This window comes from Pristis pectinata, chromosome 2 (genome assembly GCF_009764475.1).
Source record: "Pristis pectinata isolate sPriPec2 chromosome 2, sPriPec2.1.pri, whole genome shotgun sequence".
Taxonomy (NCBI): domain Eukaryota; kingdom Metazoa; phylum Chordata; class Chondrichthyes; order Rhinopristiformes; family Pristidae; genus Pristis; species Pristis pectinata.
The window spans coordinates 39,732,841-39,746,318 of NC_067406.1; the positions used below are offsets into that span (position 1 = coordinate 39,732,841).

The 13,478-nt window shown below is 39.5% G+C and overlaps 1 protein-coding gene across 1 annotated transcript in view; it reads left to right on the forward strand.

Annotated features, from left to right (window-relative positions):
- golph3a (golgi phosphoprotein 3a) overlaps positions 1-13,478 on the forward strand; it is a 47,935-nt gene that overhangs the window by 11,159 nt on the left and 23,298 nt on the right. The window contains exon 2 of the mRNA XM_052010454.1: positions 11,254-11,385. Coding sequence (XP_051866414.1) covers positions 11,254-11,385 — 132 coding nt within the window. The remainder of the gene's footprint in view (positions 1-11,253; positions 11,386-13,478) is intronic.

Consider the following 13,478-nt stretch of genomic DNA (forward strand, 5'->3'; position numbering starts at 1 on the left):
CAATAGAAATGCTTTCAATTTAGACGAGAGGTTTGTTACTAGGTTGCCAGAACTCAATTTTTTTTTTAAGAAATACCTTTCCTGTTGTGAAAGTTAGGCACGGTAGTGTAGGGGCAGGCACGGTAGTGTAGCGGTTAGCGTAACGCTATTACAGCGCCAGTGACCCAGTTCAACTCCGGCTGCTGTCTGTAAGGAGTTTGCACATTCTCCCCATGTCTGTATGGGTTTCCACTGAGTGCTCTGGTTTCCTCCCACATTCCAAAGACATATGGGTTAGGAAGTTGTGGGCATGCTATGTTGGCGCTGGAAGCATGGTAACACTTGCAGGCTGCCCCCAGAACACTCTACGCAGAAGATGTATTTCACTGTGTGTTTTGATGTACATGTGACTAATAAAGATATCTTTTTCAATATTGATAACTAACTTGAATCAAACAGTTAATTATGAGGTACACAGTTGTTTACTGTTTATTTCATTTCAGCTGCAAAGGAGTTCTCCTGTTCTCTTTGATGCAGAGTGAAAAGAGTATATTTGAGAATTTAAGTAGGAGTCTGTGCTGTGCTGTGATTGGCTGAGTTGTCTTCAGGTAGTGATAAGGGTCAAAGCACGAGAGTCCAATTATGTTTAAGTTAATTTTGTAGAATCTGTTGAAACAGGCAGTATCTGCAGAATGCTAACAGATCAACTCCAAACTCCAGGGTTGCACAGATTGTTGGTGCACGACATAGTCATGCATTTTATCTTTCAATAGATGTCTATTTGGCAACGTAAGCTAACTATTGCAATGGCAAAACAGGTTTACTCTTCCTGTTTGTTCAACGTTGACTTGCCATTTAATCTTGGTGATATTTTGCTCTGCAAGTTGCAGGATGGGCATGGTACCAGATACAATTCATCGGATTTCTTAGAGAACAGAGAAAGCAATAGTGATCAATCAGGTTTGACAATCGTGAAAATAACAGTGTAGGATAATCAAAGTATAAGTGAAAAGTATAATGGTAAATTCAATGTTATGTGTTGCAAAAATGGAAACATTGAATTAAAAGAGACAAAAGAGGAATTTTCCTTTTGTATACTACATAATAGAATTCCAATAATTCATGAAGGAAAGAGACTTCACAGTTGTGACAGTTAGTTATAGTGTTAAGAGAAGTTGGCTGACAATGATTAACATTAGTAGGTTAAAGATATGCTTTGACTTGAAGCACTTGACCCGGTGGTGAGTGTAAATCTCCTCTACCATACAAGATGAGATTTACACTCGCCTTTTGAATAGTAAGCCATACAGCAAAGTGGTGTTTTTGTGAACTCATGGCAGGGTGGCCCTTGTCAGAGGCTACTGTGGCATTTGCACATAAATAACAGCATGCGATATTATAAAACAAAAATACTGGGAATATTGAAAATCTGAAATGAACACAAAATGCTGGAAATGCTCAGCAGTTCAGGTGGCATCTGAGGAGAGTGAAACCAAGGTAATGTTTCAGGTCCATGACATTATATCAAAGTAGATTTTCCTTTCTCCAAAATTGAGTACTTGAGGAAGGGAAGAGGTGAGAAATTGATCATGTGAAGGTGAGAATACAGAGGAAATTGGTAGCAAGAAGCAAGATTGATACAATCACCAATGCAGCAGAAAAGGGGAAGAACTGAAACAAATATTCTACATCTTCCTCAAAGAGATGGGCATGGTTTGCACCCATAGTTACCCACAGCTTTATCTCTTTGCCATTATTGGGTATAAGATTAGCATTCCTTTAGTCCCCTGGCATTGATCCTTTATCCAAAGAAGACCGAAATATTTTGGCTAGAGATTCTATTATTTTCTACTTTTTTAGTTTTCCACCTTTTTCAACAGTTCAGATTCTTTAGCATATGATCTTTCTTACTGTTTTCCTCAGGATATCTTGTATCTAGGTGAAAAATGGAATGAGACATTGGATTTAAACTTTAATTAAACCTCTGAATAAAACTACAGTTTTATCCATTCATCTCTCTATCATGACATTTTAAGTCGATCAACAGCTGACTTTAGTCACCTCGTGCAAATAATTCTTTTTGCACATGAAACCTAACCTTAGACGGTGTAGCAGCTATTACATTTGTTCGGTAACATTGTATTCTGACTACTTCAGAGAAGGAAGTTTGCCAATCTCATGAGCGTTGTGCTGTAAAAGGCAGACATTAAATACCTTAGCTGTAGTTTCTTTAAAAAGTAACATTTTAAATTAGTATGCCTATTGTGTTACAGAATGGAACTTGGTCACGGCACAGCGCAGGCAGCGCAGGTTAGTACAGTAAGGAGAAAAAATTTTGCATCTAATTCTTTCAGATGTGTTTCAAAGTGAAGGACTATAAAGATCCAAATGCTAACGAGTGCTGGTATGTATTAGAAGTAGGAAATTTACTCAGCAAGCTTTACTGCCAACTAATTTTCCATTCATTAATGTTATTGAAGTCTGCATTTTGTATGTGGTAATGGAGATTACTGGAGGTGCAGTTACAATTTAGCGACTGCTAATACTCTTAAAAAGCCTTTATATTTGCAAAGAGTTGATTTATAATGCCTATTGCCTCCAAACTGAGATCTAAGAGATTGGTACAATCTGGCACTTTTTCCTGGAAAAATCTATAGGAGTAGCAAAGCCCTTCAGAGTGCTGTTAATAGAATTAGCACAGTGACCAAAAATCCAGAATCAGGCTTGTTTTTTCCAGAGTGCCTTTCAATTAGTTCTCTGAGCATCTATGGTACAAGAGCTTCAAAATCTGGATAAACCTCAGATATTAGCCAGACTTTCCCTACATCCATACTAATTTCATGAGTACTTGTATTCTTGTTTATGAATTTTGAAGTGATGGGCTTTTCACAGACTAGTTTATTCCCAGTGTCCGTTTCTCCACAGCTTAGAAATCTTCACCTGTTGAATGACTATTTAGGTATAGAATGGACTATTTAACATCTCTCCAAAAAAAATTGCATTTGGGTAACTGAATACATTTTTCTCAGCCCAAACTACAGACCAGCAGCCAGATAATTACAAGGGAGCGAGGAAAGAATTTAAGGAAACTGTGAGTAGATTGGACAAATGGAGTAGCTGTAAACTGTATTGTTAGGCATATATTTGACAAAGCTATAACTAGGATCAGCTCATTTATGCTAACAAGTGTTCATAAATAGATCAAGTTGATCGGAGAAAGTAAAACTCTTACAAACTTGTGGTTAAGGTGATGAGCCATACTGGGACACGTTTTTACTGGGTGTGCCATTAACCACAGCATATGGCCCTATTTGACCTGACAAAGGTTTTTTATTCTTGCCAGTTGAGATGGACTGTGGAGAATTCTCGATTAGGCGGCCCTTGCCATTCTGCATCAATAACATGCAAGCTGTGATCCTAACCAATGTGTTCAGCATTGTCCCAATCCCAATGCAAACTGGGGTCAAACTATGTTATGTCATCACTCAAACATTCTTCTCAATCTCTCTCTCTGCAGTGCTGCACCTTGCTTCCAAGTTTTTGCTGGAATAGAGCATATCTACAGTATGAATGCAAACTCTTCAATCTCTGTCACCTCCACTCCCAGACCAAGGTCACTTCAACCTCAGTCACTGAACCGCAAAATATACGGATAACATTTGTATATGTGTTTGGTTGGAGACAGAGCTTCAAATTATTGATGACTGGTTCACAGAAACGTATGAGGGAATGGCCTTACTTTAAACATTCCCCAAAAAAAAGCAAAGAAATGTAAATATTGGAAGTCTGAAATAAGAACAGAAAATGTTAGAAATACTAAGTAGGTCAAGCAGCATCTGTGGTGAAAAAAAGAGTTAATGTTTCAGGTCAATGATCCTTCATCTGAATTGGAAAAGAGAAGAAAAATAATGCATTTTAAGTTGTAGAGTGGAGGAGGGATGGAGAGAACAAACGAAATGTCTGTGATAGGAAGGAGCCCAAAGTTGTCCAAGTAATTTGCTTTTGGTGGTCATCCAGGAGAGGGAAATGAATATTTGTAAATTATAGCTGATGTGTCTGCAGGAATATACGTAGAGCAAGATAAGTGAAAGCAGCAGAGGGAGAGAGAAGGCAAACATGTTGGAACTGTGATATGCAAAACACTGCTGTTTCTGAAAATCTGAAATGAGAGGAATGCTAGAAATAGTCTATTGAGCACAGTTTCAGCATGTTTCTTTTTGTTCACTTGGTTCTCTGCAACCTAAAGCATACTCTTTCCTCACTTTTCCAGTGCTGATGAAAGGTTATTGAACTGAAAAAAAAAACTTTTTCTCTGAACTGCCAAGTATTTCCAACACTTTCTTTTCTTATCCCCAAAAGATATTCCACTATCCTCCACCCACTGCACTGCACAACACTCTTCTATAATAACATTTCACAATGAGACAAAGGATATGTGGATCACTTTCCATATCTTGGGAGTACCATTCAGACAGCCATGGATGATGGAATCCACTGATTCCCCCCCAAGCACAGCAGCACAGACGTTGTCTATCTGAGGAAAAGAACATTCAAAGATGAAGATGTTAAACACAACATTAAGCTCGTGACCCACTAGACAACAGTGATGCTTTGGAACCACCTGTAGGAGGCACCTTAAAGAACTCAACCAATGCTGTTTCAACATCATCCTCCAAATTCATTGTTGGAGAAGCAAATTAAAGTAAGTCCTTCTCCAGGTCAAGGTCCCTAGCACTGAGGCTCTAATTATCAATCTCCTTCAGATGGGCTATGTTGTTGATAGAACCTGCTAATAGAATTCTCTACAATCCACTAAACACACAGCTCCTTTTCCATTGTAATGGAGGTATGGATGAAAAATGACATAAACTACAATTCTGAAACCAGCTTTTGTCAAACCTTATGACTGTTCTGCAGTGATTATTCTTTTGTAATTGTTCTGGGGTAACTGGAGAAAAGCTGTCATTTGGCTCTTCTCATTTACTTTTTTGGAGCATTAGGTATGGATACTCAAAGGACTAAGGGAACTTCCACTGAGCCTATTATGGGATGCTCTCTACATTTGGCCATGGTTTCACACTTTGCTCTAGAATTTGCATTGATGTATGAAAGTGGAGCTGTCTGTGCTGAGCAATGTCACTGTGTAAAACTGACTGCAACTTTTGGTGTCTGCATGTGCACAGTTAGACACAAATCCAGAAGATGTGGTCAGTGGCACCCTCATCCTTCACAGGTGTGTTGTAGTTGATGCAAAATCGGAGATTTGACAAAAACGTTAACATTTTACAAATTTTTCATTTTTATTCCACATTCATTTATTTAAATTACTTAGTACATGATTACTTTTGAAGATGCATCAATTTTCTCTCCAGTATTGGCCAGGGCTCAGTTGTAATTCTCTTGTGTCCTGAGTTAGAAGATTGTGGGTTCAAGTTCTGCACGAGGGAATCTGACTTGACATTCTGTTGTAGTATTGAGAGAGAGATACACTGTCAGATTGTCCTCTTTCAGATGAGAGTCCTAATGCCCATGGCACTTTATTTTGAAGAAGAGCAGGGATGTTATCCCTGAGTTGTTTATAGCACCTTGTATGAAAATTGGCTGTTGTGTATCCTACATTATAACAGACACTGCACTTCGAATTGGTTACAAAGTACTTTGGGGCATCTGTGTGTCATGAAGGATGGTTATTTAAATGCAGTTCTCTTTTTTCTGTCATTCTCTTTTTTCTTCGTTTCTTTTCTGATACTCAAGGACCTGAACCATATGAGTAGGCATACCAGTGTGAGATTATATTCTATAACAAACAGGCTGACGAGTGCATAGTAAGTGTAAAAATAACTTTGTATTGCAGAAATGTACAGTTGAGAAGTGCTGAATGGTGATGTGAAAATGGGTATGTTTCAATTTGCCTGCAACTAACATTTAATATTGTGCCTCACTTTACAAGAGTTGGAAAGAACAAAGAGTCATTCTTTTTGATTATCTGTTGTACCGCAGTACCTAACTTAAAAGTTCCAGGTCTGGGATTTGATCTTCCCACTATATTAGTTTAACTGCTTTAGGCACTATTTTTGTTACAAGTCAGGAAAACAAATAACAGACTTTGTTAGGGTAATGTTGAATCATAAAGTTTCTAGTAGTGCTAAATTTGTGTGAAGAAAGAAGTAGTTTTGTAACTGATCATATTATTACAATAACTGCTGGAAAGTTGGCCAATGTGGTGGAGTGGATTACCCATTGCCAAGCCAGGCACTTTCCACCCTATAATTGCTTGCCTGATGAAGCCTGTCCCTCATTGCACTGCTGGGAGGTAGAATTCCCTAGCTATACATCAGTGGGCAGTCACCACCTTTTGGCTGTGTGGAGATTTTTCAGTGCAGCTGAATGGCTGAATAATGAGAGCATTAGGCTGAGTGAGACCCCAGGCTTGCATGGGTTTCTGGCTCAGTCTGAGAGTCCTATGATTGAGGGGTGATGGTGATATCGGTGGGGGGAGTGGTTCAGTGAACAGTGAACATTGCCCATGTAATTGTCCAAAATACCAGGCAACAGGGCAAAGGCATTTGGAATGTAGAAGCAGCTCCTAAGTTTTATTTTTTAAATTGATTTTTAAATTTGCATTTCCCCTGAGATGATTGGCATAGAAACCCTGGTAATGTTTCTCAGCTGTGTTTTTTTGGCATACTGTTGCAATGAAGAGTCTTCAGCCTGAAACGTCAACTCTTGTTTCTCTTTCCACAGTTGCTGCCTTACCTACTAACTGTTTCCAGCATTTTCTGTTTTTTTTTATTTTGGATTTCCAGTATCTCCAGCTTTTTTTTATTTGATTTTAATAAACTTAACACTTCATTGCCAACTAGAGCTGAATTCTATAGGTGAGATAAGAGACACTGTGACATCAAGGCAGCATTTGATTGAGTGTAGAATCAAGAAGCCCTGCTTAAACTGAAGTTAAGGGAAAACACTCCAGTGCTGGAGTCATACCTCACACAAAGAGAAGTGGTTATGGCTGAAAGTGGTCAATCAGCTCATTCCCAGGATATCACTGCAGAAGTTCCTTTGAGCAGTCTGCTAGACACAACCTGATTTTTTTTTCCCCCAGCGAGGTCAGAGACAAAGATGTTCACTGATGACTGCTCGACATTCAATTCCATTTGCAATTCCTCAGCAAATGAAGTGCTCAGGCCTACGTGCAACATGACCTAAATAGCATTCAGGCATTGGGCTGAAAAGTGGCAAGGAAAGTTTGCACCACAAAAGTGCCAGGCAATAGCCGTCCCCCAAAATTGACAGTGTAATCGCTAATCCTTGACATTCAATGCATTACCATTGCCAAGTCTCCCAGTCATAAATATCCTCTGGGTCATCAATGACTAGAAACTCCACGAGCCCCGTAAGTGCCATGGATACATGAGCAGCTCAGAAGCTCGGTGTTCTGTCGCGAGTGACTTGCCTCCTGACACCCTAAGGATTTTCCATCATCTGCAATGCAAAAGTTAGGAATGACCAATAAATATTGATTGCTAGAACATGGAAATAAAAAAAAGAGCAAAAGTTGTCTGACTCTTAATCCTGCTGCATCATTAAATAAGATCAAGCCTGATCTGAATTGTAATCTCAATCTTTGCATTCCCATCTATCTACAGTAACCTCCTTGATTATCAAGTAGCTGTCTACCTTAAAACTATTCAAAGTCACCATTTCCACTGCCACTCAAGAAAGAGAGCTGCAAAGACTTGCAACCTTCTGAGAGAAATAAAACATTGCCTCATCTCTGTCCTAAATGAACGACCCCTTATTTTTAAGCATTGTCCCCTATTTCTAGATTTCCTCACAAGAGGAAACATCCTCTCTAAATCCACCCTCAGGATCTTGTGTTTCAATCAAGTCACATCTAGCTCTTCTAAATTCCAGTGGATACAAGCCTGGCCTGTCCAACCTTTCGTCATAAGACAATCCACCCTTTTCAGGTATCAGTTCAGTAAACCTTCTCTGAACTGCCTTCGACACATTAACAATCTTCCACAAATAAGGAGACGACTCTGTATTCCAGATGTGGCCTAAGTAAGGCTCTTAAAAAAAACTGAAGTATAATCTCCCTTACCTTTTATTCAATTCCCTTAACAATAATGATATTCTGAATATTGAAATACTGCAGATGCTGGAAATCTGAAATAAAATCAGAAAATGCTGGAAACACTGAGAAGTTCTAATGAAGGGTCTTTGAGCTGAAACATTAACTCTGGTTTCTTTCCATTTCTTCATCAGGTTGAGTCCTGATGAAGGGTCTTGGCCTGAAATGTCGACCGTTCAATTCCCTCCATAAATGCTGCCTGACCTGCTGAGTTCCTCCAGAATTTTGTGTGTTTCTCCAGATTTCCAGCATCTGCAGTCTCTCTTGTGTCTTCTTTCCATATATGTTGCCTGACCTGCTGAGTTTTTCAAATGATAACATTCTGTTAGCTTTCGTAATTACTCAGGCTACCTGCATGTTGACCTTTTGCAGATCATGCATGGTATACCTAGATCTCTCTGCAATCTCTTACCAATTAGATAATATGACTTTTTTTTATCTTTCCTACATTATATTTGTTTTGCTACATCTTTGCTTATTTAATCTACTTGTTTCCTCATCGCAACTTGCTTTCCTACCTACCTTTAGTACCTCTGCCCAAGTCATTTATATAAACTGTAAAAAGATGAGGGTCCTAACATGAATCTCTGTGGCATACCAGTCATTACATCTTAACAACCAGAAAAAGAACCATTCCTGCTTACTCTTTCCTGTTAGCCAGCCAAATTCTGTTCATGCAAATATATTACCTCTTACACCATGAGTTTTTCCCCAATAACATTTGATGCAGCAACTTATCAAATGCTTTCTAGAAATTGTAGTATAAACATCACTTCCCCTTTTTTTCACGGCACATGTTAGTCCAGCAAAGAACTCCAATAAATTGGTCAAACATATTTTTCCTTTTACAAAATCAGGTTGGCTTTGGCTAATGATCTTGAATATTTTTAAGTATCCTGCTATAACGTCTTTAGTGATGGTTTCTAACATTTGCAATATGACAGATATTAAGCTAACTGGCTTATAGTTTCTTACTTTCTAACTCCCTCCTTTTTGTATATAAAGAAGACACATTTGCTATTTTCCAATCTAATATAACTTTCCCCAATTCTAGGGAATTGTGGGAAATTAATACCAGTGCATTAATTATCTCACGGGTCATTCTTTTTAAAACCCAAGAATAAGGTCCATCATCACCAAGAGATGTCAGTTCACAGCTCCAACGGTTTGGTCAGTGCTACTTCCCTGGTATTTTCTGGAGTTCCTCCCTCTTCTAATTCCTAATTTACAGCTATTATTTGGATGTTACTTGTACAGTGGCATGCAAAAGTTTGGGCACCCCCGGTCAAAATTTCTGTTACTGTGAATAGCTAAGCGAGTAAAAGATGACCTGATTTCCAAAAGGCATAAAGTTAAAGATGAGACATTTCTTTAATATTTTAAGCAAGATTACTTTTTTATTTCCATCTTTTACAGTTTCAAAATAACAAAAAGGGAAAAGGGCCTGAAGCAAAAATTTGGGCACCCTGCATGGTCAGTACTTAGTAACACCCCCTTTGGCAAGTATCACAGCTTGTAAACGCTTTCTGTAGCCAGCTAAGAGTCTTTCAGTTCTTGTTTGGGGGATTTTCGCCCATTCTCCCTTGCAAAAGGCTTCTAAGTTTTGTGAGATTCTTGGGCCGTCTTGCATGCACTGCTCTTTTGAGGTCTATCCACAGATTTTCGATGATGTTTAGGTCAGGGGACTGAGGGCCATGGCAAGACCTTCAGCTTGTGCCTCTTGAGGCAGTCCATTGTGGATTTTTGAGGTGTGTTTAGGATCGTTATCCTGTTATAGAAGCCATCCTCTTTTCATCTTCAGCTTTTTTACAGATGGAGTGATGTTTCCTTCCAGAATTTGCTGGTATTTAATTGAATTCATTCTTCTCTCTACCAGTGAAATGTTCCCCATGCCACTGGCTGCAACACAAGCCCAAAGCATGATCGATTCACCCCCGTGCTTAACAGTTGGAGAGGTGTTCTTTTCATGAAATTCTGCACACTTTTTCTCCAAACATACCTTTGCTCATTGCGGCCAGAAAGTTCTATTTTAACTTCATCAGTCCACAGGACTTGTTTCCAAAATGCATCAGGCTTGTTTAGATGTTCCTTTGCAAACTTCTGATGCTGAATTTTGTGGTGAGGATGCAGGAAAGGTTTTCTTCTGATGACTCTTCCATGAAGGTCATATATGTGCAGGTGTCACTGCACAGTACAACAGTGCACCACCACTCCAGAGTCTGCTGAATCTTCCTGAAGGTCTTTTGCAGTGAAATGGGGGTTTTGATTTGCCTTTCTGGCAATCCTATGAGCAGTTCTCTCAAAGTTTTCTTGGTCTTCCTGACCTCAACTTGACCTCCACCGTTCCTGTTAACTGCCATTTCTTAATTACATTACGAACTGAGGAAACGGCTACCTGAAAACACTTTGCTATCTTCTTATAGCCTTCTCCTGCTTTGTGGGCATCATTTATTTTAGTTTTCAGAGTGCTAGGCGGCTGCTGATTATTGCGACAAGGTTTGAGGAATCAGGTAATTTATAAAGCTTTAAAATTTGCACCACCTGGCCTTTCCTAATGATGACTGTGAACAACCATAGCCCTAACAAGCTAATGAAGGTCTGAGACCTTGGTAAAAGTTATCTGAGAGTTCAAATCTCTTGGGGTGCCCAAACCTTTGCATGGTGCTCCTTTCCTTTTTTTCAGTCTAAAATTGTACAAAACAAAAATAATACACTAATCTTGCTTAAAATATTGAAAAGAATGTTTCTGTAAATTTATGACTTTTGGAGATCAGTTCATCTTCTACTCAAAATTTCTGTTACTGTGAATAGTTGACCAGGGGTGTCCAAACTTTTGCATGCCGCTGTATATCCTAAGTGAAGACTGTGACAAAATACCTGTTAATTCATCTGCCATTTCCCTGTTTTCCATTATTAATTCAGTTTCCTGGTCAATATTTATCAATCAATTAACATTTACTGGAAAAATAAATTATCTAGTCATTGTCACATTGCTGTTTATGGGAAGCTGCTATGCACAATTTAGTTGTAATGTAGGAAACTCAACAACTGCAGCTAATTCATTGGCTGAAAGTGCTCTGGGATATCCTAAGAAGGATGTGAAAAGTGCTTTATAAATGTAAATCTTGTTCCTGCAGGGTTATACATCATTTTGGAATGATTGCATCTCCTCTGGGTTGCGTGGATGTATGCTGATAGAACTGGCTCTAAGAGGACGCTTGCAACTAGAATCTTTTGGCATGAGACGCAAAAGTTTACTAACAAGGAAGGTAAGAACCATAACTATGAGAAGTTAAATAGAGGAGAATAAAGAGAAATATTCATCTAGTTGTACAGTTCCAACATACTTAATGAAATATTTTAATCTTTTCATCTTTTCAGCTACATTATATGTAACTGTGTTAGTTCCACGGAAGTTGTGTAGCTACCCAAAGCCGAATTTGTACTTTCTTGTGGAAAAAGTTTGTATTCTTACAAATCTTGTTCTTGAGAAAATTGTTTACCTCGAGTCTATGTGTGCCTTTTTTAAGTAAAAAAAAATACATGCTGTTTATTAATATTAGATCCATGCAAGCAACCTAGCAGTTACCATTGAAAATCAAAAAACTGTAGATTCTGGAAATTAGAAATAAAAACAGAGGATGTTGGAAATGCTCAGTATGTCAGAGTATTGATGGATAGAGAATCGGAATTTTTGTTTTGGGCTGGAAAACTTTCATCAGAACTGGGGGAACATTAGTTTTAAGTTGCAGAGGGGAAGAGTGAGGAACACACTAGTTTTGAAGAAGTGCAAGTGAATTGCTACTTCTCCTGGAAGGACTGTTTGGGCCCTGGATGGTGGAAAAGGTGAAAGGGCAGGGGTGTTCTTGTTCTGCTCAGAAGTGTAGGGGTTGAAGGCAGAGGTGCAGGAAATAGAAGAGATGCATCAAGGGCTCATGCACTATGGTAAACGGGAAGTCATGGTTCAGGTAGAAGATTACATTTCACAGGCACCTCTACAGAATGTCTCATCATTGGAGTGAATGTGATGGAAATAGAGGAACTGAGAATGGAATGGTGCCCTTACAGGAGCAAGGGTGGGAGAAAGTATAGTCAAGATAGCTGTGGGGGTCTGTGGACTTTTAACGGATGTTTGTGGCCAGCCTATTGCCTGAGATAGAGATGGAAAAATCCAGGAAAAGGAAAGAAGAGTCAAAGATGGACCATATGAAAATGAGAGCAGAATGGAAATTGGCTGCATAAGTGTATGTTTTGAGTTCTCTGTGAGTGTAGAGGGCAGCAGTAATACAGTCATCATTATACTGGAAAAAGAGTTGGGGGAGTGGGCCCTGAGTAGGATCAAAACAAAGACTGTTGCATGTATCCCACAAAAAGACAGGCATAGCTTGGGTCTGAGCAAGTGCGCATTGGTACACCTTTGATTTGGAGAAAGTTAGTAGAGTGAAAGGCAAAGTTATTCAATATTAGGGCATGTTTAGCCAAGCGAATGAGTGTGTTGGTGCTGGGAAACTGATTGGGTCACTCACTGTTCAGAGAAGAAGTGGAGGGCCTTCAGAGCCTCCTGATGTGTGATGAAGGCATAGAGGGATTGTACATTCATGGTGAAGGTGAACTGGTTGCAACCAGGGAATTGGAAACTATCAGACTGGCAGAGAGCATCTGAAGTGTCATGGATATAAGTGGGAAGGGACTGGATCAGGGAAGAAAGGGTGGAATCAAGGTAGGAAGAAATAAGTTCAGTGTGGCAAGAGCAAGCTGAAAATATGGACAGTTCTGCTTGTGGATTTTGGACAAAAGGTAGAAGAAACGACCTGTGCAGAGCTGGGGCACTGCAAGTTTGGAAGCTGTGGAGGGAAGAGCTCCTGAAAATATGAGGTCTTTGACTGTGTGGGAGATGATGGCCTGATGTTTGATGGTGGGGTCATGGTTCAGAGAGGGGGTATGAGGATGTGTTTGAGTACTGACTTTTGGACTTTACAAGATAGAGGTCAGTTCGTCATACTACAATATTGCCACCTTTGTTGGCAGGTTTGATGACTATCTCAGGATTGGTTCTGAGTGAACAAAGTGCTACAAGTTCAGAAGGCAGTAGGTTAGAATGAGTAAGGGATAGGGAAAAATCAAGGCAATGTCCCTTTGGTGGTTTACAGTGAACAGATCAAGAGAAGGCAGGATGCAGGAGGAAGAGGTCCAGGTGGATTTGGGTATTCTGGGGATGGGAGAAAGGATCTGCAGTCTGGGGTGAGAACTCCTGGCCAAAGCAATAGGCCAAAGGCAGAAGCAGTGGAAAAAGAGTTCAATGTAATATTGAGCTCAAAATTCATTAAGGTGGGAAGGTAGGGGAGACAAAGCTGAGACCTCT